At 38.2% G+C, this 23129-nt stretch overlaps 1 protein-coding gene across 3 annotated transcripts in view; it reads right to left on the reverse strand.

The window, feature by feature from the left end:
• The window catches only part of LTBP4 (latent transforming growth factor beta binding protein 4), a 67930-nt gene extending 52771 nt beyond the window's left edge, over nt 1-15159 (reverse strand). For 2 of the 3 annotated variants that reach the window (XM_072431585.1, XM_072431584.1), the window contains exon 1: nt 14661-15158. In XM_072431585.1, coding sequence (XP_072287686.1) covers nt 14661-14880 — 220 coding nt within the window. In that variant the 5' untranslated portion in view covers nt 14881-15158. Of the gene's footprint in view, nt 1-14660 lie in introns of all 3 variants that reach the window. The other variant, XM_072431583.1, reaches the window with a different exon arrangement.
• Nucleotides 15160-23129: the final 7970 nt, after the last annotated feature.

Raw genomic sequence — 23129 nt, forward strand, 5'->3', positions numbered from 1 at the left:
CTATTTTTAAATCGATCCAGCTCTTGTGTTAAAATAATGATAAAAACAACACTTACAAAATTATTAAGAACATATAAGACATACAAAGAAGTATCTGAATGCAGTTCAAAACACAGAATACTGCAATGGTTGTTAAACTGCAATTCAGAGCTTCAATGTGTCCAGCTGGTGAAATAATTTCAAGTGAATGTATGAATTGATATGATTCCCTTACATTTTAAATTAGTTCTGATTATCATTTGCCCAATGTCTCTTCTACAGATGTCCTCCCAGTCTGAGAACTAACATACTTTAAGAAATGGTCTTGGCTGACTTGATGAGAGTTGCTTCACGTTAGAAACAAAATGTTAACGAAACGTTACATCAGTATTTTGTTCCCACAGTTACAAAGCATGGCCACAAATACAAAGTTATGTAGTTATCTGTTTCAATGTTATAACCCCCGGAATACAAATACATTCAAATATTTTTAATGGATACAAAAAAATTTAAAAATGGGCAGTAACAAACAATGCCTGCCATATAGATCTTATTACAACCAGTTAGCAATCAGCTTTCATGGATCTGACTGCGCTGATTGGTTGGCATGGGTTTTTGTTCTTTGCACATCATCATTACTGTTTATATGAAAAAGCCCTTCATATTTTAAATGCATCTGCATCCAGATTGAATATTATAACTAACCAGGCTGATCTATGGAATTGAAGAGTAAACAGTTTTTGTGTGATGGCAACAAATTCCAGTAGTTACTTCCCTTCGTACGCACCAGCAAATCCAATGTCAATTTTGCAATCGAGGATGTAAAGTTCAGTTGCTTATAATCAGTTGGCTGTTGAATCATCGTTGTTTTTACAGATTGGATGTAAAAACCATCCTACTGGTACTGGTCTTTAGATGGGTTAGAACAGGAAAGCAAGCGATTTGTTGAAGAAAAACTTAGGGGAACCTGTTACACACTTAGTTATATATATATATATATATATATATATATATATATATATATATACACAGTACAGTCACTGCACAGCAGCAATATATATGGTTCTGGAAATTCCAGTTTCAATAACTACTGCTCAGTTCATCGACTGCCATACAAAGGGTCTGGTTTGGGCACTTTGAAACCTTTGAAACTGGACCTCCTTTCTGCTGCTGTGCCTCTTCTGCCAAATGTAATTAAAAGGTCCAGGTGTCTGACAGTAAGCTTATATGTAATTATTGATGAACCCTGCAATGTCTTCGGGCTTTATTCATAAATAAATTGTTACCAGACTTGTTCTTTGATCACCACATAATATCAAACTAACCTGAAGGTATGGAATCTTTTTAAAATGAAAACTGATGCTATTTAATCCTGTATTAACTCCTTCCCCTCGTAGCTAATATTCTGTTTTTTTATACCTGGTTTTCATGCTCATGCCCTAAGACAACTGGCAAAGTGGTCATTTTCACACCTCTGTGCACTCATGGGAAGCTGGACTCTACTTTCAGTGGTCTTGATTTATGAAAGCTCTCCAAGGCTGGAGAAAATACACTTTCAGAAGTGAACTGGGTGATCCAGAAAACATGGAATGGATTTTTAAAAATCTTTTTCTATTTTCTAGCAAATGTTTTGAATACTGGACCAGATCCATTCCAAGTTTGCTGGATCACCCAGTTCACTTCTGAAAGTGTATTCTCTCCAGCCTTGGAGAGCTTTCATAAATCAGGGTCCAAATGTCTGCATGGGGTAGTTACTGATCACTAATATGCCCTGCAAGGCATAGTGGTCATCAAATACAAATTTGCCAACAATGGCAGTGGTGGTTTGGACCAGCATCTGCGACAGTTCAAAGCAAATCTAATACTGTAATTGTATCAAGTACAAATATAGGCCCCATATACCATCATCTGTAATGTCTTTCATTTAAGGGAAACACTGTACCAACTGACATCAGCTCATCAATTTGAAATGGTGGCAGAAAAAAACAAATAGTCCATATAGTTGTCCTTTTTTTTTTGTTTAGGTTAGGAAATAATACATTTTAGTGAAATTGGGAAGAGTTAGAGCTTCTTATAATTTCTGTGCTATCTTGGTGACAACTGCTATCCCATTTCTTGCATATCTGTCAAAGGGACAGACAGTAAAAAAGTAAACCAAATCTATCTAAATCTAAAATAGAAAATGGCTGTGGTTATGTTTTAAAAAGAATAGGAATGATGTATTTCAAAAATGCATCCTGGCTATGGAAATTCCACAATCATTGTAGTCTCATTATATATAAATATATTACCAACGAACTAATATGTCTGCCATTACTTTGTATACTTTCATAAAGTTCAGCTTTTTCGATCATGTTTTTAGGGTTTAAAGGGTCTGTTCCTGATTAGTGCTCTTTTAGGCCAAGTGTAGCTTCCCCTCCTGCATAGGGTTACATGTTCCAGAAAGGGCCTATACCAGTATTACAACTGTGACATTCCACCCATTCCTGCAAATTGCTGCTCACTGGGCAAGCTGGTGAGCGCATGGAAACTCGTAATCGCCCAGTGTGTGGTTTCCATGTACAGGCCTCCTCCCTGTATCTTTATCCAACTGATTTAAAGGGAGGAACCCTCTACATGGGTAAGAAGAGAACTAGGGGGTGACATCACTGGCAGAAGGCCAATAATGGTGTCATGGAACCCAGCAATAACTTCTCTTAAGTAAAACATTTCATGTAATATTTTGTATTTTATGGGAAATTTAAAAAGGTTAAATGTTTGCCTTTTCTTACACACAGTGTAATAATATACACACAGTGTAATATTCTCTGCATGCAATACAATTAACTTTTACAGAGAAAATAATATTAGCAGTGTAATAAGAAAAAGTCAATGTGTTAGCTTTAAACACTGGGAGATCATGACACTAGTTTTCTGGGCGGAGATTCTGGTGATGCCCCATTCTATGGACCTTTTTACACTACCTGACTTTTAACCAAAAACACTAGGGTACGCTTGGCCCGTATATTAAACTCCCTTGTTGCTCAAACTTTCTTTCTGCATTACCCCAACTCTTACACCAACCCTTTCTGTAATACTAAGGGCCAGTTCACAATAGTGGTGGGAGCAGTGGTTCCTGGAATGCTCCCAAGGGTTGGCACCTTCCCAGCTCCTCAACAACCCCACCACTGCACTGCTTTTTAATTAACCAGCATTTGGACCTTTTAAAGCAAGAAGCAATGAGTGATACTCAACCACTGACTACTGCTACCATTCATTCCCTTTAGATGATGGTTCCCAGGTATGAGGAGCTAGTACCTGTACCACAACCTCACCACCTATCTGAAAATGTCCTTACTCTATCTGTTGTAATAGTGTAATCACCTCTCTTGCACTGGGATCCTATAAATTGATGGCTAAACTTTACAGCAGTAAAAAATACCAGGGTGTATGTATGAATTTATTATGTGGTACAAAGTATTTTTAATGTAACTGCACAAAAATTAATCATACAAATATAAATAGTTTGTATAGGAATAGGAAAAAGGGAAAGTAGGAATGAAATAGTTAAAGTTCTTTTTTAGCACTTCCATAGAGTGTAATTTTTGTAAGCATTATTGTATGCAATTAAACATTTCACTTTTATTTTAAAATCTGGTCAACTGTCCTGCGTTTACCAGAAGCTTATAAATTCTCCTAATCCAAAACTGAACCAGTTGCAACACTACAAGTGGTACTCCACAGATTACACTCTCACAACATATTGTGTAGATTTGAGTTGTCACTTTGAGAGCCGCATACTGAAGACATAGCAATGCAGAGACAGGAGATGCTCCCATTCTATCTGTGCCACCTTAGCTTACCCAGGAGCCTCTCCTGTCTTTGTGCAGCCCTGCATGACAATTACAATCTATATTCCCCTGCATGATCCAAGGAGGGGATGGATCTCCAATACACACTTCCTCAGCACCAACAAATCACTCCACTTTGGATGTTGGGAGGTTGAGTTTCTTTGCCAGTAGTAAGTATTGTATGGTTAGACTCCACTCGTATTTAAATCCTATTAGTTAGCCACCCCTAAAAATTGGATATGATTTTTTTTTTTTTTTTACGTAGAAGAAAAGAGAGGGTTTTTTTGTAGCTTAAATATAAATATGTATTTTAACACAGTAATACATTATTATAGTCAGGGTTACCAACTCCCATTAATTGTCATGGGGTTGTGGTAACCAAACTAAACAGCAAATTGCTAATTAAGTATAAAGTAGAGAGCGTTTTAGCTGTAGAGGTTGTATAATGTCCTGTAGCTTGACACATTTCGCCTATTGGCTGCTCAGGGGTATTTGCTAGTAGATCATTTTAGTTGTCTTGGATTTGGACTTTATAGGAAAACTAATGTTTAATTAAATCACAGCCTTATTTACAGAGCTAGACAATTTACGAGAATCTCTTTTGCAAACTCATAGAAGATTACTCAAAGTTTAAGACATTCTTTTTTAAATAGCATCTGTCTTTGTAATGTAACATATTCTATCCTGCTCCTTTGTGTACAGACGGAGGGGGGGCATACTGTCATATATTCAGGTTTTACTTCATTGTTTGCAGCTGTGTAAGAACAAATACAGTTTGCAGATTAAAGGACAGAGCAAATCATGATCTCATTGCTGAGCTTCCTTACTATCCAAACACAACCCTGACCAAGCTGAATTAGTTAAACTGTAGTGAAGAAATGGAAATGGCCAAAACCTAGCTATAGTGTGTGGCAAAAATTACTGTAACATCTAAAAGTCACCCATTGGCAGAGCCAGAGAGAGCTCATCTCTAGCCACGTTCAGCCATTGGAACTATTCTAGTATCTTTGGGGCTTCATAAGTTTGAAGGCAAAAGAAGAACAACACTTTATTTTATTTTTTTTGCTCATAAAGTGCCTGCTTACACTGAGGCTAACAGGTGCTGTTAAAAAAGAGACTTCTTCTGTGTAATAAATAATAGTGAAGTTTGGAAAGCATATGTCACCCACTCATGGCATCTTGGAGTTCTAAAATCAGAAAGGGGCCCTCTCTCCCACATAAGAGTTAACCAGCTGAACTTCTCTCACCTGGAGATTATTATAGATGGAAATAATATTCTTCAATCCACTGCCTTTTACTGAAGTTTTATTAACATAATATTTGTCTCACCAGGAAAATAAAAGATGCGTCTATGTGACCTTTTCCTTTCAAGCTAGTTTGACCTCATAAATATCACAGCAAACATCTCCAGGCATGGAAATTGTGAAACCTTCCCTACCAGACTTTCTCAAGAAAGAAAGAAAAGCAAAACAATCACTTTGGTCTAACAAACATGAATAACAAACAACAGACTACACATGTAAATTGTTAAGGATCCATAAAATCCCACACTTGATCTTCCAAACTGGATCTTTGTTAGACTTATAATGTGTTTTGTTTCTTTAACTTTGCCTTTAAAATGTTCCAAAGCCCCAGATGCTCTTTTATGCATTTATTGCTTGGTACTGTCCTCCCCTACCTCCACTAGTGGTCAATGCCACACAACACATGTATGGGGGAATAATGAAGCAAAGAGTGCTATCTTGTGCCTTATGATGGGACATCTAGGACAGGTCTATATAAGAGAGAGGCAATGAAGATAAAATGAAGAGGTTACTACTAAGGCAAATTTTAACAAATTAGCATGTCCAAGGTTTTTTGGTTCATGAAACTCGCTATGGAAATGTAAAAACAGCAGAATTTCTTTACAGGTTATCACTATGCCAAATTAATTTTGCTAAATATCCTTCATGTATTAATTTAAACTTTTTTTTAAACCCATTGACATCATCACGGATCATCTGTGCTACTTTGCAAAGCAGGCAGATCACTAGCAGAGTTGTGTAATGGCTTTCTAAAACAAAGATCACAGCATCCTGCATTTACTGCACACACGTGCAATAATTATCGTTGGAAACGAACGACTAACGTACGTTCGTCCGATAGGAGAGGGAGTGATTGGAGGAGTGTGCAGAAAAGAACATTATACTCTTGCTTTAGACTCATAATTAGGGAATATTTATGTTGGTTAACTAGTATGCAGTGAATATATTGAGTAAGCTTAGACTCTATTTAACTATGTCTCTCAAAGCAATGCCCAGTATTATTTCCAATTTGAAGTAGCAATGCCAAATTTTTTGTGGCTTACTGTGTACCTCATGCAAAAGTTGAGAGGCAAGAAGAAGTTGTGAAAGCCAAATTTTCAGTTCATGTGCCTATCATTCCCAAGTCTTTAAAGTGAAATCCCAGACAGAAAAAAAACACAAATACATGCAGATCTGTATTTTTTATTTTATATTTCTATAGAGTAGTAAGAGAAAAAGTAATAAAAGGAAAAAGCAGTGATATGAACCTTAAGGAACCTAAGGGTCCTTGGAGCATTATCTGTAGTCAAATGAAAAAGAAAGAAAGGAAGTCCTAATGAGCAATAAAATGGTAAACAAAAGTATTACTACAATAGCTGAGGGGAAGAAATATACATGGAAGGTTAAGGGAGACTGTACACAGGTAAGAATTAAGAGCATGGTGAACATAATGATGTTAAGTCAAGTGGTAGTTGTATCAGCAGAAATGGAAGACCGTAACCAAGGAAACGACTGACTATGGCCAATAAATCATCTACCTGGCAGTTGTGTATGGAATGTCTTCAAAAACATACACTGTACATCCATCATTTGACTTACATATAATATTCCTGGTCACATTTCCGGGAACAATATACCTGGTCATCTGCTGGTTGCACATGAATCATGAGTAATCAATCAGTCCACAGACTGTCCATTAATCAGTTACATATGGAGTTATTATCTTCCGGTTCAAGGAAAAATCCATTTATCCTTAGCCAGACATCCACCACCAAATAATACCAAATCATTTTTTTGTCTGGATATACAGAAAGCTCTTGTTGAATGGCTTAATGTAGAACACCATGACCCAGCTGTAGACAGCGGTCCTATCCACCAGTCATGAGAACATTTATAACCATTTTTATAGTTATATGTAGAGCATTTACCCGCCAGGTACAGGTCATAAATAGAACACCATCTAAAAGTGGTCCTTAGGGAATTTACTTACCAGATGCATATTAGCCCTCATTCACAACTCATATGTAGAACACATTTACCAGAAGTACTTAGGTACTAAACAGATATACATACAGATCTTCTCCATCGGCCATATTGTAAACACAATCCTGAATTTTAGCTTTGAAGTAGAATACGTGAAAACCCTACATTTAACAAGATATCTATATTAGTCATTCTCCAGGGTTCAATGGAACCCTAGGGTTCCTCCAGACATTGCTAGGGGTTTCTTGAGATATGGTGGATTGACTTCATATTTGATGGTACCTGCAAAGTTCCAGGGTCAGCAATACATGGAAAAACCAACATCACAACTCCATTATCTTTTTAGCTAAATCTAATGGTGGCATTTTGACCACTGATGTAAGAGTTGCATTCCACTGACAACTAATTTAAGGGGTATTGACTGCTGACTGAGGGTATTCCATGGAACCTAAAAATTATTTTAATAATCTGGACTGATTAGAGACCACAGGTTTAAAGCACTTGCGGGGGGTCCTTTCCTGTCATGAATTTGAATATTCCTTTTTTGCTATATACTTTACCTTTCACATGAGAAGCATTAAAACTGCACATAGTATCCTGAACCCACCTCTTTATCTGTCTGATGGGCTAAAACATCACTAAGCTTTCTCACACTGATCTATGCTCATTGCCCTCCCCTTTTAGCTATTTCTTTACTCTCAGCTATTTCTCTCTTCTATCTTGTGGTCAACTGTAGATATTTTACTGGGGTTGACTACATACAGTAATGAATACTCCTTTAGCCTGACACTTGCATTCTTATTGATAGGAATCTGTGTTCCCTTAAAACTAGTAAAATGGTTAGTGGTGGTGCTTCATATGCTTATGGTGATGGGTCCCAGCTTTTTAGATTGGTGGTGTTAGAGAAAACTACCATCTCACTAAACATAACAAAATAAATTCCCTGCTTTTGAAAATACAACATAATTCCCTCCTTGGCAGTATGCCCCCTGTCTCCATCATTTCAGCATTGTAGCCTTTATGAAACTCCTATAAGTCCTGTGCCTCTAGCCAGATGATATGGTTCCTTCCTAAGATCATTAAATTACTACTGTGACTTAGGGTTTTTGGAAGGAACCACACCTCACAATTAGGGACACAGGCATCCAACCTATTCAAAAGTGTTGAGTGCAGAAAAGAATGGCTGAGACAGCATTACTCATAATAAAGGGAAGTGAAAGACATGGGCTGCAGTGCGGGTAAGTATATTGTATCTCTTTTTGCAGGGAATCATTGTATCGATGATTAGTGTGAGTTGCTTTTAGCAATACTAGTGCTTTACTGCATCTTTAGGTCATTGGAATGCCATTCTAATAGTCATGGGACCCCTTAAAACCCATGCACTTTTATTAATAATATATTATCGTAGCAGTTTTAAAGAGGAAAACCGAGTGCCCTAAATCAATGATAGCTTCCCGTAGTGGTTGAACTATAATTCTCTATACAGGGTACAGAAAGTCTGTACAAAATGTGAATGTCACAAAAGAAAAAAAATAGTTTATAATCGAAAACATGTCTTTACTCCAAACACACAGTTTTCATATGGCACTTTCCTAGATATTAGGAAATGTATGTCCAATCTGGCCATTTATGGTTGAACTAGAGAATGTTTGCATCGCTGTAGGCATTCCCTCTTACCCCCTGCCAAGCCTTCTCAGGCAGGAAGTCAATTGGCAGAAATGGATTTGTCCCAGCCTAAAAGAAAGGTCCCCTCATTGTAGATAGGCCATTCCCTCATTAAATCAGAATGCTTCCCCTCTACTCAACTGGGAATTAGATACATTTTAGCTCATTTTATATTTATATAGCACTTACTAGAATCATTGGATCTGTAAAATATGTAAGCGTCTTACAGTTTAACAAAAGAAACAGCTAGTTGACATGAAGTTGTCTCTTGCTGTTTAGTAATTCAACTGTGCTGGTAAAAAATTATTTTTCTACCACTGAACTTTGCTGCAGGAAGGAAAGGAGGGTAGATTCAGGGCTGCAAATATCAGTTGTGTAGCTCACACTAAATTCACCTTTCAAAATACGTCCAGCAGAGTCACTTTGCACCGTTTTTACCTTGCCTTGAAAAGACCTATGGATCAGAGTCAGCGCCCCAGCTTTCCGATCTGCAGAGGGGGTACCATAAACTTCCCCAACCCATAATTTCTTCATCCTATAAAAATCATTGTCTCCTAAATGTGTTTCCTGTAACAACACAATGTCTGCCTTCAGCCTCTTTAAATGACGGAGTACAGACATGCGCTTGTTAGGGGAGCGCAACCCCTTAACATTCCATGAGATTATCCGCATAAAATATAGATAACGGGTTTATGTACACATAGACTAAACCGATTACAGTATATCAGCAGCATAACAGATACAAGGAGTGAGTGGAATCGTGACGTATAGTCACACCCACCGATTTTGATGGTAAATAATACACCCAGTGTACAAAGATAATAAGAAACAATCCAAGCAGAAAGAGCACAATACGCATAGTGGCTGTATGACCAAATAAAGTGAGTGCTTCCAGAAATAACAAAAGTAAAACAAAAGGGGACAAACAAGACAGCACAAGGGGGAAGACAGACAGTATATAAGGATGACTTTCCTTTTTTCCTCGCAAAGCAAAAACAACCGAACCAAGTCAGTAACATTGGTGATAGCAATACAATATCGTCAGAGGCAGGCTCACACCTCATTAAGCGGGAATCTTAGTGGTGCAGTTTCAAAAAGAAACATAATAAAAAAAAGGCCCTTTAAAGTAGGGTGTAGATCTTTCCAAATTATTTCGCCTTGGGCAGCGGCTCAGAACGGTGGGTGTCACGGATCCTCTTAGTGGATGGCGGCCCTGGGTGCCTGGATGATTTTGGAGAATACACTGGAAGCAATGAACGCTCCGTTGAGCGTGGTGGGGAAATAGAAGATGTATCAGATGGAGTGGAGGGTTGATCAGATAGTAGGGTATGCACCAAACTTTCTGCCTCCTCGGCCGAGGTAAGGGAATACTTGCGCCCCTGATCATCAGAAAAGTGGAGAACCGCTGGATAAGCCAGTGTAAAGCGCATTTTATGACGGTATAGTGTGGAACAAACTTGTTGAAACTGCGCCTTTTGTGGGATACTTCTGCAGAGTAGTCTGCAAATATGAGCAGAGAGGCACCCTCCAAGTGCAGACTGCGTTGGTTGCGAAAAGCTTGCAGTATGCGGGTTCTATTGGTGTAATAGGAATAGGCCACCAGTACTGGTCGAGGTTTAGACATTTCTTTGTGAACCGGACCCAGTCTATGAGCACGTTCGACCTTACAGGAATGTTGAAGACCCAGTAACTGCGGTATCACTGTAGAGCAGATTTCAAGTAACTGTGACGGTTTGACACTTTCTGGAAGGCCTACAACGCGCAGGTTATTGCGCCGGGACCTGTTTTCTAGGTCTTCTATTTTATCCTGTAGTGCTTGCGCTTTGGTCTCTAGCACGGAAATAACAGCTCTGGCAGAAGTAACATCATCCTCAAACAGAGTGATCCGCTGTTCAGCGTTATCTAATCTTTGAGACTGTTCCTTTAAATCCTTCCTTAAGGACTGTATTTCCTTTTGTACTGCAGTATCAATAGCTTCCTGTAATGTAGGCTTAAGTAATGCTGCCACTGCATCAGCTATTTGTGTAGGTTGGGAGAGATCAGAAAGATCAGCAGGGTGTACCTGTGAAGAGACAGCGGTGGATGCACGTGCAGAAGAGGACGCGGCGGCCATCTTGGAAGGAGTGGCCCGGATCTTATCCTTCTTGCCCATGGATTCCTGGCTTGCAGACAGAGGAGCGTTCCAGGAACCGGTCCATCCAGGCTTCCGGTAAGCCGAGGAGCTGCTGTGTGCGGGAGAGGAGCAAGTGTGCCGTTTTTTTATCGTGGGATCCCGGAGGTGAGTAGGAGCCGATTTCACATGCTGCCGGCTCACGAGGCGCCGCTAAATTCACCTTTAATGTCACTTTTAAAGCCCATCTTAAATTCTCCAATATTATTAGTACTGCTGTTCACCTTAAACTAGCAAACTACTTTTTTTTTAATTCTGTACACATTGCAAAGTTGTAGTTTTGGCACTCTTGGAGCAACATGGGCTAAGATGGAATTACACTTTAAGAGATCTGAATGTATTAAGAATCTAACTCAAATCATGTTTGGCCACTTTACTCAGCATTCCTGAGAGAGTGCTGTTTATTATGGGCTATTCCTGTGTGTAGTAAGACCATGCTGCCTTTCATCAGTGCTGTACTTTCCATTTAAAGGCAGGCTTTGTACTAAATTATGCATTATTAATTAATCCTAAACTACAAACTGTAAACTACATTCTACATTCAAATGCATGCCCATCTAGCATGACATTTAAGTATGGACATAAAGAGTAACACATTGCAATACGTAGTTAAAACATCCTTATTATGAAGAGTAACAAGAATTGCTTGTACTTGGTAGGGGGTATGTTGGACTGATGCAGAGTGTCCGCCAAGATCAGCTGCTTCTCTGCAGAATACTGCAAAACAAGTTAATAGACCCCCAAACAAGTTTCCAAGTTCCTGCCTGAAATTGAAAACCTGTGTAAAACTTTATAATCCTTTCTTCTTTTTTTAGCATTACTATCACCAAACACAGCTGCTTTTTACATTGTTCATGGTTGCTAAAGCAAAGCTCTATCTCCTCATGGTTGTATATCCCTGTCTTGTTCACTTTTAAATATTACTACTATTAAACACGGTAGATTATAAGGTGCTTTACGGTAGCTAAAGCAGATCTTTACTATCATCAAACACAGCAGGTTAAAAATGCTTCAAAGCCACTAAAGTAGAGCTCTACCCCCTCATGGTTGCATACCCCTGACTTCTCATTTTAGAATCACTATCATCAAACGTTTTAGATCTTAAGGTGCTTTATTGATAGCTCCACCTCTCCATGGTTGCTCATCTCTGGTTTCTTCTTGTTTTAGGATTGCTACAAACAAACAAGATAGATTGTAAGGTTCTTCATGATAGCTAAAGCATATCTGTACCTCCCCATGGTTGCATACCCTTGGTTCTTCTCATTTTAAGATTACTGACATCAAAAAAGGTAGAAATTAGGGTAGAAATTTAGCCAAAGCAGATCCCTACACCCCCCATGGTAGCTTATTCTTGGTTTCTTCTCTTTTTAGGATTGCCACCACCAAACGAGATATATTGTAAGGTGCTTCATGGTAGCTAAAGCAGATCTCCACCTCCCCATGGTTGCCTATCCCTGACTTCTTCCGATTTTAGGATCACTATCATCAAACATTTTAGATATTAAGGTGCTATATTGATATCTCCACCTCTCCATGGTTGCTCATCTCTGATTTCTTCTCGTTTTAGGATTGCTACAAACAAACAAGATAGATTGTAAGTTGCTTCATGATAGCTAAAGCATAAAATAAGTCAGAAATTAAGGTGCTTCATAGAAGCCAAAGTAGATCCCTACCCCCCATGGTTGCTTATTTTTGGTTTCTTTTCTTTTTAGGATTGCTACCACCAAACAAGATAAGATTGTAAGGTGCTTCATGGTAGGTAGCTAAAGCATATCTCTACCTCCCAATGGCTACCTACCTCTTTCTTCTTCTCATTTTATGATTACTACTATCAAACACGGTAGGTCTTAAGATGCTTCATTGTAGTTAAAACAAATCTCTACCTCCCCATGGTTACCTACCCCTTTATTCTTCTCATTTTAGGATTACTGCCATCAATCACGTAAGATCTTAAGGTGCTTCATGGTAACTAAACCAGAATGCTACCTTGGTTGCCTACCCCTGGCTTGTTCTCATTTTAGGATTACAACCTCCAAACATTATAGATCTCAAGGTGATTCACGCTAAGTAAAGCAGAACTATTCATGGTTTCCTACTCATGGCTATTCAACCCTGTTTTAAAGTTACAGAAAAAATGTACTGCAGCCTATGTTCCTGTACTTGGGCCCCAACAATTTATTAAATCAATATCAGTCCATAAATAATATTGCTTTAACGGCTTTAGCAAAGTTAGGTCATGTGCACAGATGTGGGCTATTCTGCTTAGTATGAGTGTGCATAGTATAACTTGTAATTGTTGTAATTTCTGAAGACAATATCTCATATGAATGAGACTCTGCAGACCTCTAGTTAGGACATACGTCAGTAATCTGTGTCTAGCTTGGAAAGAAACAGCCTTCCTGTATATAGAATGACTGGCCCAATGTGCTCTGTTCATGAACTTTACTGTAATGCAACACTTGCATGTTTCAGTCAGCTCCATACACTCCATACATACCTACTTACCTGCAGCACTGCTCTGTAATAATCTACAGTTGTCTTTCTTCTTCATAATAAACCTTTTTGGAAAGAAAAAAGGGCTTTTGCCACATTCTACATAAGGGTGTGTGTGTGGAAACTGTAATAGTTACTGGTTCCTTTTTTTGGAAAGACAGGTTATAAATCTGTCCCAACTTTGTGTCATACACTTTTCACTCAGGTCTAAAAAAGATGCAATAGAAGCCACTTGTACTTGGAGTTTGGATTACTGATCTGAACAGTAGCATTAGATACACATTAGCTGAATATGGCAAAATCTACCGTTCTAAGAAGGGCAGCATCACAAGAGATCTGGTAAGTTAGGTTTGTGTGATGATCTGCTTAATTTCTTCTGACAAGGAAGATATGAAAACAGGTAACTTAATAATCCCCAATATTTTCGTAAATTTTTAAAGATGCACTGAATTGCAGCTCTTACTGATTCATAATAAAAGGATCGTTTAGTTGTCTAAAGATATTTTTCAGAACTGTCACACACGTCCGCATACAGTAGGTGCTTCACCATAAGTATATGTTCTCTCCCAAATATAGTTAGTTCTTCCTTGGCAGTCCAAACACAGAACACCAGTCTAAACTTCTAATTGACCCAGGTAAATCAGCTGAGAGGGACAAACAATTTAAGCCCGGGCCTTAGTCCAGAACATCGGGCAAATACTAAAAATGAGGGTGTGTTGTACAGAATTTGTGGACCTATGAGAACAGTACATTGCTCTTGGCCCCCAGCACTTTTAGGGTGCCAAGTTTAAGACTTTACTGCCCCACTGGATGTTGCACAGTTTAATAGTTTTAGCAGGTCTCCACCTTACCAAGGTTGCCAACTCCTGGCTCTAGTTGCAAAGTCTGGCCATTTGCCAATAAGTGGGCTAGTACAAGTTACAAGCAAAGTGGCTTTTCATACACAGCTCAATAAATGTGTAGTTTGTAGACTAGATTTCTGAAATACTCATTGTACCTTTATCTTCCAAACGTATAGGCAGTACAATTTAGACAGAACTCTGTATAATATTTCGGAACATTTTGCTATTTTATTGTACAGACTTTGCTTAGCAATATCAAATGCACAATACAGTCACAGCTGGGATGCCTTGTAAAACACATGCAAGGAAGTGCTAAGCTACTACAGATTGCCATGAATGACAAAGATGATTTCCATGCATGTTTTCTGTACAAGATTTTCCATGCCGTGACATGAGAGAATGAAGTCATACTCACAGGCTCGGAATCCATGCTCCCCATTGTTCCTGGCGACCTCGTCACTGTAGACAGTGGTCATGTTCCCTTTTTCACACTGGTTCGTGCAGCGGTCCCCCACGCAGTGAACACGGCAGATCATGGGTGTGAACATGACTCTGACCCTCTCCACCTGTCCAGAGGCTGGCATCCACCCCAAGCAACAAAGAGACACAGAAAGGAAAATCAGTCTTCTATCCATTTTGAGTGCTCACTCCCAGAGGCCCCGATGGATTGCTAGCTCTTGGGGGCCTCAGGGAGTGGGTTTAGTTTTCTTCTTTGATGCTACGTAAGTTTTAAGGATTGCTTGTTTTTTAAACTCCTCCTGCTTCTCACGTAGAAGAAGGGAAGGAAAAAGGGGGAGAATTGGGGGGAAATTCGTTTGCTACTCCTATGGGGTCTGGTGTTGTTGGAATCCCCTCACACAGGAGAGCACAGAGCTGGACTGAGTGATACTCTCACTGTACTACAGCAAAGAAAGTCAGAAATTAAAAAAAAAAGGGAGAGAGTGAGAGAGAGGACGGATGAGGGGAGTGACATTAAGCAAGAACGGTTACACAGCATGCTGGCTACAATATGAAATGTGGATCAACTAATTAAAAACAGTCACTGGGCAGTGATCCAACAACAATGTTTACAAGGGTATACCGTCAGCCATTAGTAGGGCTCACTTTAACCCCGTTCACTCCCTGCTCCAAATATTTATATACAGTCAGGATACAGGGAATAACTAAGGTAACAGGACTGAGCTCTACGATGACTGCATACCAAGACAATTGTTAAAAATACATCCTACACCTGCTTCCTAAGGTATAAATACAAAAATAGTCACCCAATTACCATAAGCAAAGCTTACAGGAGCAATGGCATACAGCTATAGGTATACAATAAGTCAATGGTAATAATATACTACAAAAGTAACAAAGCTTATCGATCACATTATAAAACATCACATTGCCAAAGTGCAGTAAGACAAAAGCTACAACAACCAATTGAAGTTCTTCACTTACCTGACAATGGAAATATTATATTTGATTGGTTGGTATGGGTGACATACACTTCACTTTTCATTTCTCCCCTACCCACTGTCTTACAAAGCAAAATGTATTCATGCAAATATAGGTATATACATGAAAAATCCTGAAAACATTTAGTGAGTAGTGATGGTACTGCTTATAATTGCATAAATATTACCATAAAAATGTAAAAAAACAAAACGTTTTGAAAATATCAGCATTAGGTACTTGGTAAAACCAAAAATAATAACGTGATGAACAATACATCGCTGGCAACATTTTCTCTGAACAAGAAAACTGACCAGCAGCAGAACTAATTGGCATAAGGTCTCAAAACTTATATATATAAGTTTTTATTGCCACTTATCATTTTATTGTATTCATCTTATATATATATATATATATATATATATATATATATATATATATATCAGTGTTCTAATTTGGATAGTAATTGTATGTAAAATATCATATACCATCACCTTTTGGGTGTCAAGACAGTCCAAATTGGGCAATGTGTATTTAGCCATCAATCGGGATAATGACATCCCAATGGTAGATTAATTTACAGTAATTTTTGCTCCTTCTGTACAGATTCCAAATGTATAGGCCGCTATAAATACAGTATGTATAACTATTTGATGTCTTATACAACACTTTTTTAAATTATTGTGTATACTATTTTGAAAAGGCATTATAAAGAAAACTAGTGCTGAGAAAATCGGTTGTGTGTATTATTTATCATGGACCATATTACTAGGGGTAAAGAAAAGAGTAGATCCTTTGTCTATATACCTTGTGCTAAAAAGATACTCTTTCTAATCTCAAAAAAATTGAAGGTATGTTTAATCAGTTTTGTTTTGTATATGAATTCTACATGGTCCCTGTTGGTGTGATAGGGATGCAGCTTTTCTTTGCCTTTGTTCTGAAAGGTGTCCCTCTGTTCCATTTAATAGAGTTGATAGGTTCTGCCTCCTCCAGTTATGTCTATGAACTCTGGTTTCTCAACCAGGGTTCCTCCAGAAGTTACTAGGAGTTTCGTGAGCCATGAGCAATTTGTGACTCTCGTCAGTTACCACTGACACCAATGATCTTTTTGGCTAACTGTACAGGTGACATGCATTAAACAGGCCAGTATTGTAAGAGGAATACATTTCAATGACAACCAAGCTAATAGTAATTTATATTAGGGGTTCCCTAAAATCTAAAAGTTAATTTAAGGGTTCCCCCATGAATAAAAGGTTGATGAAGGCTGCTCTAGAGCAAGGGACTTCATTTCCAGCCTTAAGAGTCACATATAGGCCACATTCCTGACTCTTTGCAAACCATTCTATACTTCATTTACTGCCACTTGTTATAGAAATAATCGCAATGTGTGCAGGTCCTGGCCTTTCTATGGCTGTTGTTGAGGACCCTTACTTGTAACCTCTCATGTACCAGTGAAGTTATGGAAAATCTTCAATCACAGATTGACTATTTATAGTAAAAGATCCATGTGTAAAAGTCCAAGTTCCTTAACTGTAGGAATGAAGTAGGGGTGATGTAACATCTAAGGCCCAGTTAGGCTACAAGGACCTCACAGCTGCAGCATATTTGGTGCCCATTGCCGTCACGCTATTACCGTACAATTGTATAATTTACCCTGTTCTCCTTTATGGAATTGTATTGTTGAGGAGCCCATTGAAATGGTAAATAAATATCTAAAAAAAACTCCTAGAGGTTTTTAGTTGAGGCTCAGAGTGGGAGACATAACATTTTCGTATATTTATAACCCTGTCAGAGAAAGTATTATTTTTCTATTCACGCATTTCCAGTAAGCCAATAAAGCAAACAGTCTCTCCGGAGTCTTCATAGCCACCTCATAAAGTCAGATCCTCAGAACTGTTTTCTGCTATTTGCATGATAGTCTGTGGTGAACACTTTCATATATAATATCCACCCAAAAGGACTATAAGGGGAAATAAAACAAGTTTCTGATGTATATCCTAAATAACAGTGATCAACGAGGTTGCTTTATGAGAACTGTGTAAACAGTATCCAGCAAAATGTGTTCCCCGTCCCTACTGGAATTTACTTTTGAATACAGCAAAAATGGATACTGGATAGTGAAACCAGAACATTTAGCTCAAATGGAAAACCTGATTTTTCAAGACTAGGGTAGAGGAGGTATTTCTACTAAAATCAGAAGCAGCAGAAAAGATCCAGCAGGGAATGACTCCCTGGCCCTGATTTACTAAAGCTCTCCAAGGCTGGAGAGAATACGCGTTCTTCAGTGAAGCTGAGTGATCTAAAAAACCTGGAATGGATTTCCTAAAATCATTTGCTATTTACTAGCAAATGTTTTGAATCCGGAACCAGATCCATTCCAGCTTCACTGATCAAAGTGTATTCTCTCCAGCCTTAGAGAACTTTAATAAATCAGGGCCCCTGTTTCACTTCACCAACAAAAGAAGAGTTTCAGTGGAGTTTTACTTTGTATTGGAATATCTGAAGTGTAGCACAAAGTTATACCTACAGACAGCAATGCAGAAGAAAACTGAAATGTCATATCCATGTCTTTTAATTTAATGTAGCTAGCTCAATATTAAATCTTATAAAAAGATCATAGATAGGTTGAACAGAACAACAGGTACACAAAATCTTACAGTTTTTTTTCTCTAGAAAGTTGCCACAGCTTAAAAAACAAAACAAGTACAAAATTAAAACTAGGAAGCAGGAAAGGAAAAATCAAGAAAGGTCTTTAATGCAGAAGGGACAGGCTACGTCTATTCTGCAATAAAACAAACATACCTGGTTTGTAATAATTTAGGTAATCTCACTTTTTTCTGCTCCAGCAGTGGCATCTTCATCTGCACCTTTTGCAAATTTGGGATCTTCAGCCATTTTCATTTTCCAGGCCAGAGTGATATAATTCCTGCACATGCAAATTAGGACCTCACGCATTTCCAGCAGCCAGCTTTGCCAGGATCATACACTGTGTGTACAGTCACAGTATACAGCTGTGCATGTGTTGTAATAAAGAAGATTGCAAATAGGCAGGTAAGTTTGTTTTCCTGAAGAAAGGGCTTAGCCTATTTTTTTCTGAAATAAAGAACCCACCAGTTTTATTAGGAAAACTCAGATAATTGTAATGCTGTATTAAGGACTCTTGCTCCCTGTGTGAAAGCAGTGGTCAATGTGCAGAGGTCTGACACTCCTGTCCTAATGAGTCAGAAATAACTCTGCAATCAGCAAATCACATTTTTTTTATAGTGAGTAGTAGCTCCAGCTTTGACTTGGGCAGGGACCTGTTAGACCTCGGTAGAAGGTCTACAGGTATTCCCTGGGATACATATGAGATAGGGACTGTAGGTTTGTTCTTAAGTTGAATTTGTATGTAAGTCCGAACGGGTACATTATTTTAATAAATACAATTAGGACAGATATTTGTTTTAACATAGTATGAGGCAGCGTGGTGTCAGTTACTGTAAAAATTTATCAATGTGAGTTAATCACAAACAAAGCAGAAAAAAAACATTATGGAGCCTGGACATTCATTAACTTCTGGAACAAGCTGTGCTTTGATATGCAAAAAGAAACAACTGCAGAGTTTGTCTTGGTCATTAAAGAGTTACAAGATGTTACAGATCTTCTAAGCTCTTAAGATCACCCACAACCTCCGCTGTGTTTAGCAAAAGATTTCTTCTGCAAGTCATGCAAACAGCCTCCTCTTCCCCATCAAACCTCCATCCTCCGCATGAGCAAGCAGGGAATCTTCCGTTCGTATCTAGGAGTCATCCATATGTCAGATGTCCTTAACTCGGGGACTACCTGTACTGCTTTCACATTGAGCAAGGGTCTTTGCAGGCAGGGAATAGACTTTCTTACTCAGGCTGTGGCTGTTCTCTACTAATAGGGCATTAAACATCTTTTAGTTTAGTGCACATAAAACATTTTTAACTAATCTAAACCAGAAGTTTAGTTTGGAAACTTGTTGATAAAGAAATACAGACTACCTTTATATAAAAAATTATTTACGGTAATTTATGAATTTATAATTTATTATGAACAATATTGCTGGTCAGGAGCTTCAAATTTACTGTGACTTTACTTGCTGCATACTCATACCAGGTCAGTGGCTGAAAAATTATTTGAGGCTACGACAACTAGTATTATGAGAAGGAGTTCAGCATGTGTATTTCTCTCAGCACACGCTTCCTCCAATGCTGATATGTTAATTTATCAGTCTGGATGGAAGGGGAAGTTGTGTAAGGTGGGGACCTCTGTATGTTGTTATACAGAAGAGTCTACCAAAATGTTAATTAGCCTGGAAAACCTTTTCATTACATTACTGAAAGCAGTACTGTTCTTTCATGTGACCTAAAACTTGGCCTGTCCTTAAATCTTTCATCAGTGTCACAGTAAACCCTAAAGTATATAAAGAACAGTGAGTGGAATGAGCTACAAGGTGATGTATTAATGGAAGAATCCACATACCTGGATGAAAACAGAACCACTCACTGGCTAAGCTTTGCCCCCTAGGTGACTCAACAGGGAAAGTATAATAAGCACAAGCTATATAATAAGTTTGGTCTTAACCAGGATGGTCTAGCAAAGCTGGAATAGATTAATTTAAAGTGATTTGCTATTTTTATAGCAAATGTTTTCACTCCTGGACCAGATCCATTCCAGGTTTGCTGGATCACCCAGGTTCGCTGATGAAAGTGTATATTCTCCAGTTTTGGAGAGTTTTAATAAATTAGACCCATTGCTCCTGGAGGCCTGGTCTTTGTCCATATGATCTGTGGAAAACTATAGTCTTGTATTAATGTTCTTTTTGGTCAGAATAGAACTGCAACACCTCTTGCAACTTTAGGTGTTGCAATCTCTATCTAATTGTAGACATTTGTACTTTTAACATCAACCGTTGTGAGAGTTACTTGCAGATCCAGCAATATACTTTTGGTATCATTGGTGATTTTAAATCAGACAGTCGGCTCCTGACCTGAATTTGCTGAGCCTACCTGTCCTGGACACATCTACAGACATTCAAAATCTACATCACTTATTTAATTTGATTCTTTTTTTTTCTTTTCTACACATTATTTTCTTTAAAGTGAAATGAATCACCTAAATCATTTTGGTGATCTTTTCTAAATCTCTTACTGAATTTATAGGAATCTACAACCTTCTCTCTAAGGCCTTAAAGAACTCTTTTGATCTTGGTATGATGACACCACACACATCAATATCAAAGAGAACACTGGACCCTAGATATCTGATGTTTAAACAAGGGAGGTTCCATCAGCAAGCTTCCTAAGGTGTTGTTTTATTTGGAACACCTGATTGTAATTTATTAGATTTGAAGTGATGGTACATATATGGGATATACTACATTTTTCCTATATTTAGATGAATATATATTATATATAAGCTCAAGTATAACACTTTTACCAATAGACACTGTTTGAATGACAATCTAATGTATGCCTGTTTAAATATGCTGGAAAACTCCACCATGTGGTGTACTTACTTTTGCATATGATTGTATAATTCATTTTGCATACATTTATACCAAATAATGTGTAACTATATTGATCACTGTTAGATAATATTTCTCACAGAGATCACAGTTCTCCCATGACAATGCTTTCATTCTTTTATATCAGAAGGTCACTTCCATTGTTTTTCAGACATTATTCAAGATAAGCATCTACGTTTCAGGCTAAGGCTGATGTTAGATGAATCTGATATGTGTTTAGTGGTCACCCAATGTTTTTCATAGATCCATTCTGACAGATCTATGAACAACTGATGGAGAACGACAGCTATACAAGTCAAGAGAGGACAGGACAGTGGGATGCCACTCACTCGTTATCTCCCCTCGCCTATCCATAGAACAGAACAGAGCTGTGTGTATCTGTCACATTTTTGTTACTGGAAAAATGATTTCCTGTGATGAAAATTGCATGTGTGTACGCAGCCTGGACGTCAGATGATTGTCGCTGGAAATGATCTTTCATTGTAGTTTGCAGTGACAGATGAATAGACGAGCACTATACACAAAGCACCATTCTGTTTAATAGACAGTCACCCCGCTATACTTTCCTCCATAGAAGTGCATCGGTCATTCCAGATAGGTTGTTAGATTTGCACCCGAGACAAGCACAACTGTTCCTCTAGAGCGAGTCATCTGACGTGTATATAAGTTACACTATACACATAAGCAATTTTTTTTTCAGATTGATTTACAATTCAATAAAGTCATCTGATCTGATGTCAGTCTAAGGTAAAATGAGCTTTTGACCGACCAAGCAATTTTCTGCTCCTGAATGAGCTGTAAAGTAATAAGCAGAGTTGATCGATCTAAACATCATGATCATGTGATGTAAAATAACTTTGTGTTTGTATTGCACCTGAGGGACATGGATGTCTTGTAAAGGGAATTCACTATGTTTTTCTATATGGCCATGGAATTCTGTGTTGTGAACAGTAACATATCATTAAGTTTCCACATGTTGACTAGTAGACTACATATTACGTTTGCCAGTTCCCTTCACAAATCCAAAGTGACAAATCATACAGATTGTTATACACACATGTGAAGTTTTGCAGCTTCCAACTTGATCAATGTCTGATGGAAAAATCCATTGGATCAGTCATTTCATTGCAAAACGTAGCAGTGGATCTGCACTTGTGTATCTGTCCTAGAATGTTGTATCCAAATCCTTAGAGCAGGTTCCCACCTGCCCATATACTGCCCGTTTTTGTGTGACTTTATGTGGCTGGCACTTTGCACAACAGCACTGGTTCAAACGAGCATTTGCACATGTGACTGCTGGCGGCAGCTCCCATTCATTCCCTATGGGGTTGCTGCATATGCTACATATAGCGGCTACATATAAGGCATGCACAATTATTGGCTATATTCAAAAATTATCTGCCCAGTTTTGCCGCCTTACATCCTGTGACTTGCTATAAAGTTAAAATGTTGCAGACTGATCCCTGGAATAGGTAATGCTTGGACATGCCTGCAGCAGACTGATGACATAACTGCAGCCTAGACCAAGTAACTTTCTTGGAGTGATATACAGCTTTTATGCTGTTTATGTATATTGTGACCTGTCAGGGACATGTTCCTGAAAGGTTTGCCACACAGGGAGTGCATTGCATTAACAGTCTGACTCATAGATTTGCACTGTGAAAAGCAGCAGTAAAGCACAACCACTGTAAAGCACTACAGAGACTGCACATGTAATGTAGAAACATGGCACGGCATGCTCCTATGTACAAATGCTAATCTATATGTAGCAATGAAATTTCTAAAACTTAAAATCCCAAATGTAATGATTATTTACATTAAGCATATTTCCTTTTCATTTCTAGTTAACAAAATAATTGGAAAGTTGATGATTTACTGCTAAAATTAAAATGTCCATTGACTTATATAATGTGT

This window comes from Pyxicephalus adspersus, chromosome Z (assembly GCF_032062135.1).
Source record: "Pyxicephalus adspersus chromosome Z, UCB_Pads_2.0, whole genome shotgun sequence".
NCBI lineage: Eukaryota > Metazoa > Chordata > Amphibia > Anura > Pyxicephalidae > Pyxicephalus > Pyxicephalus adspersus.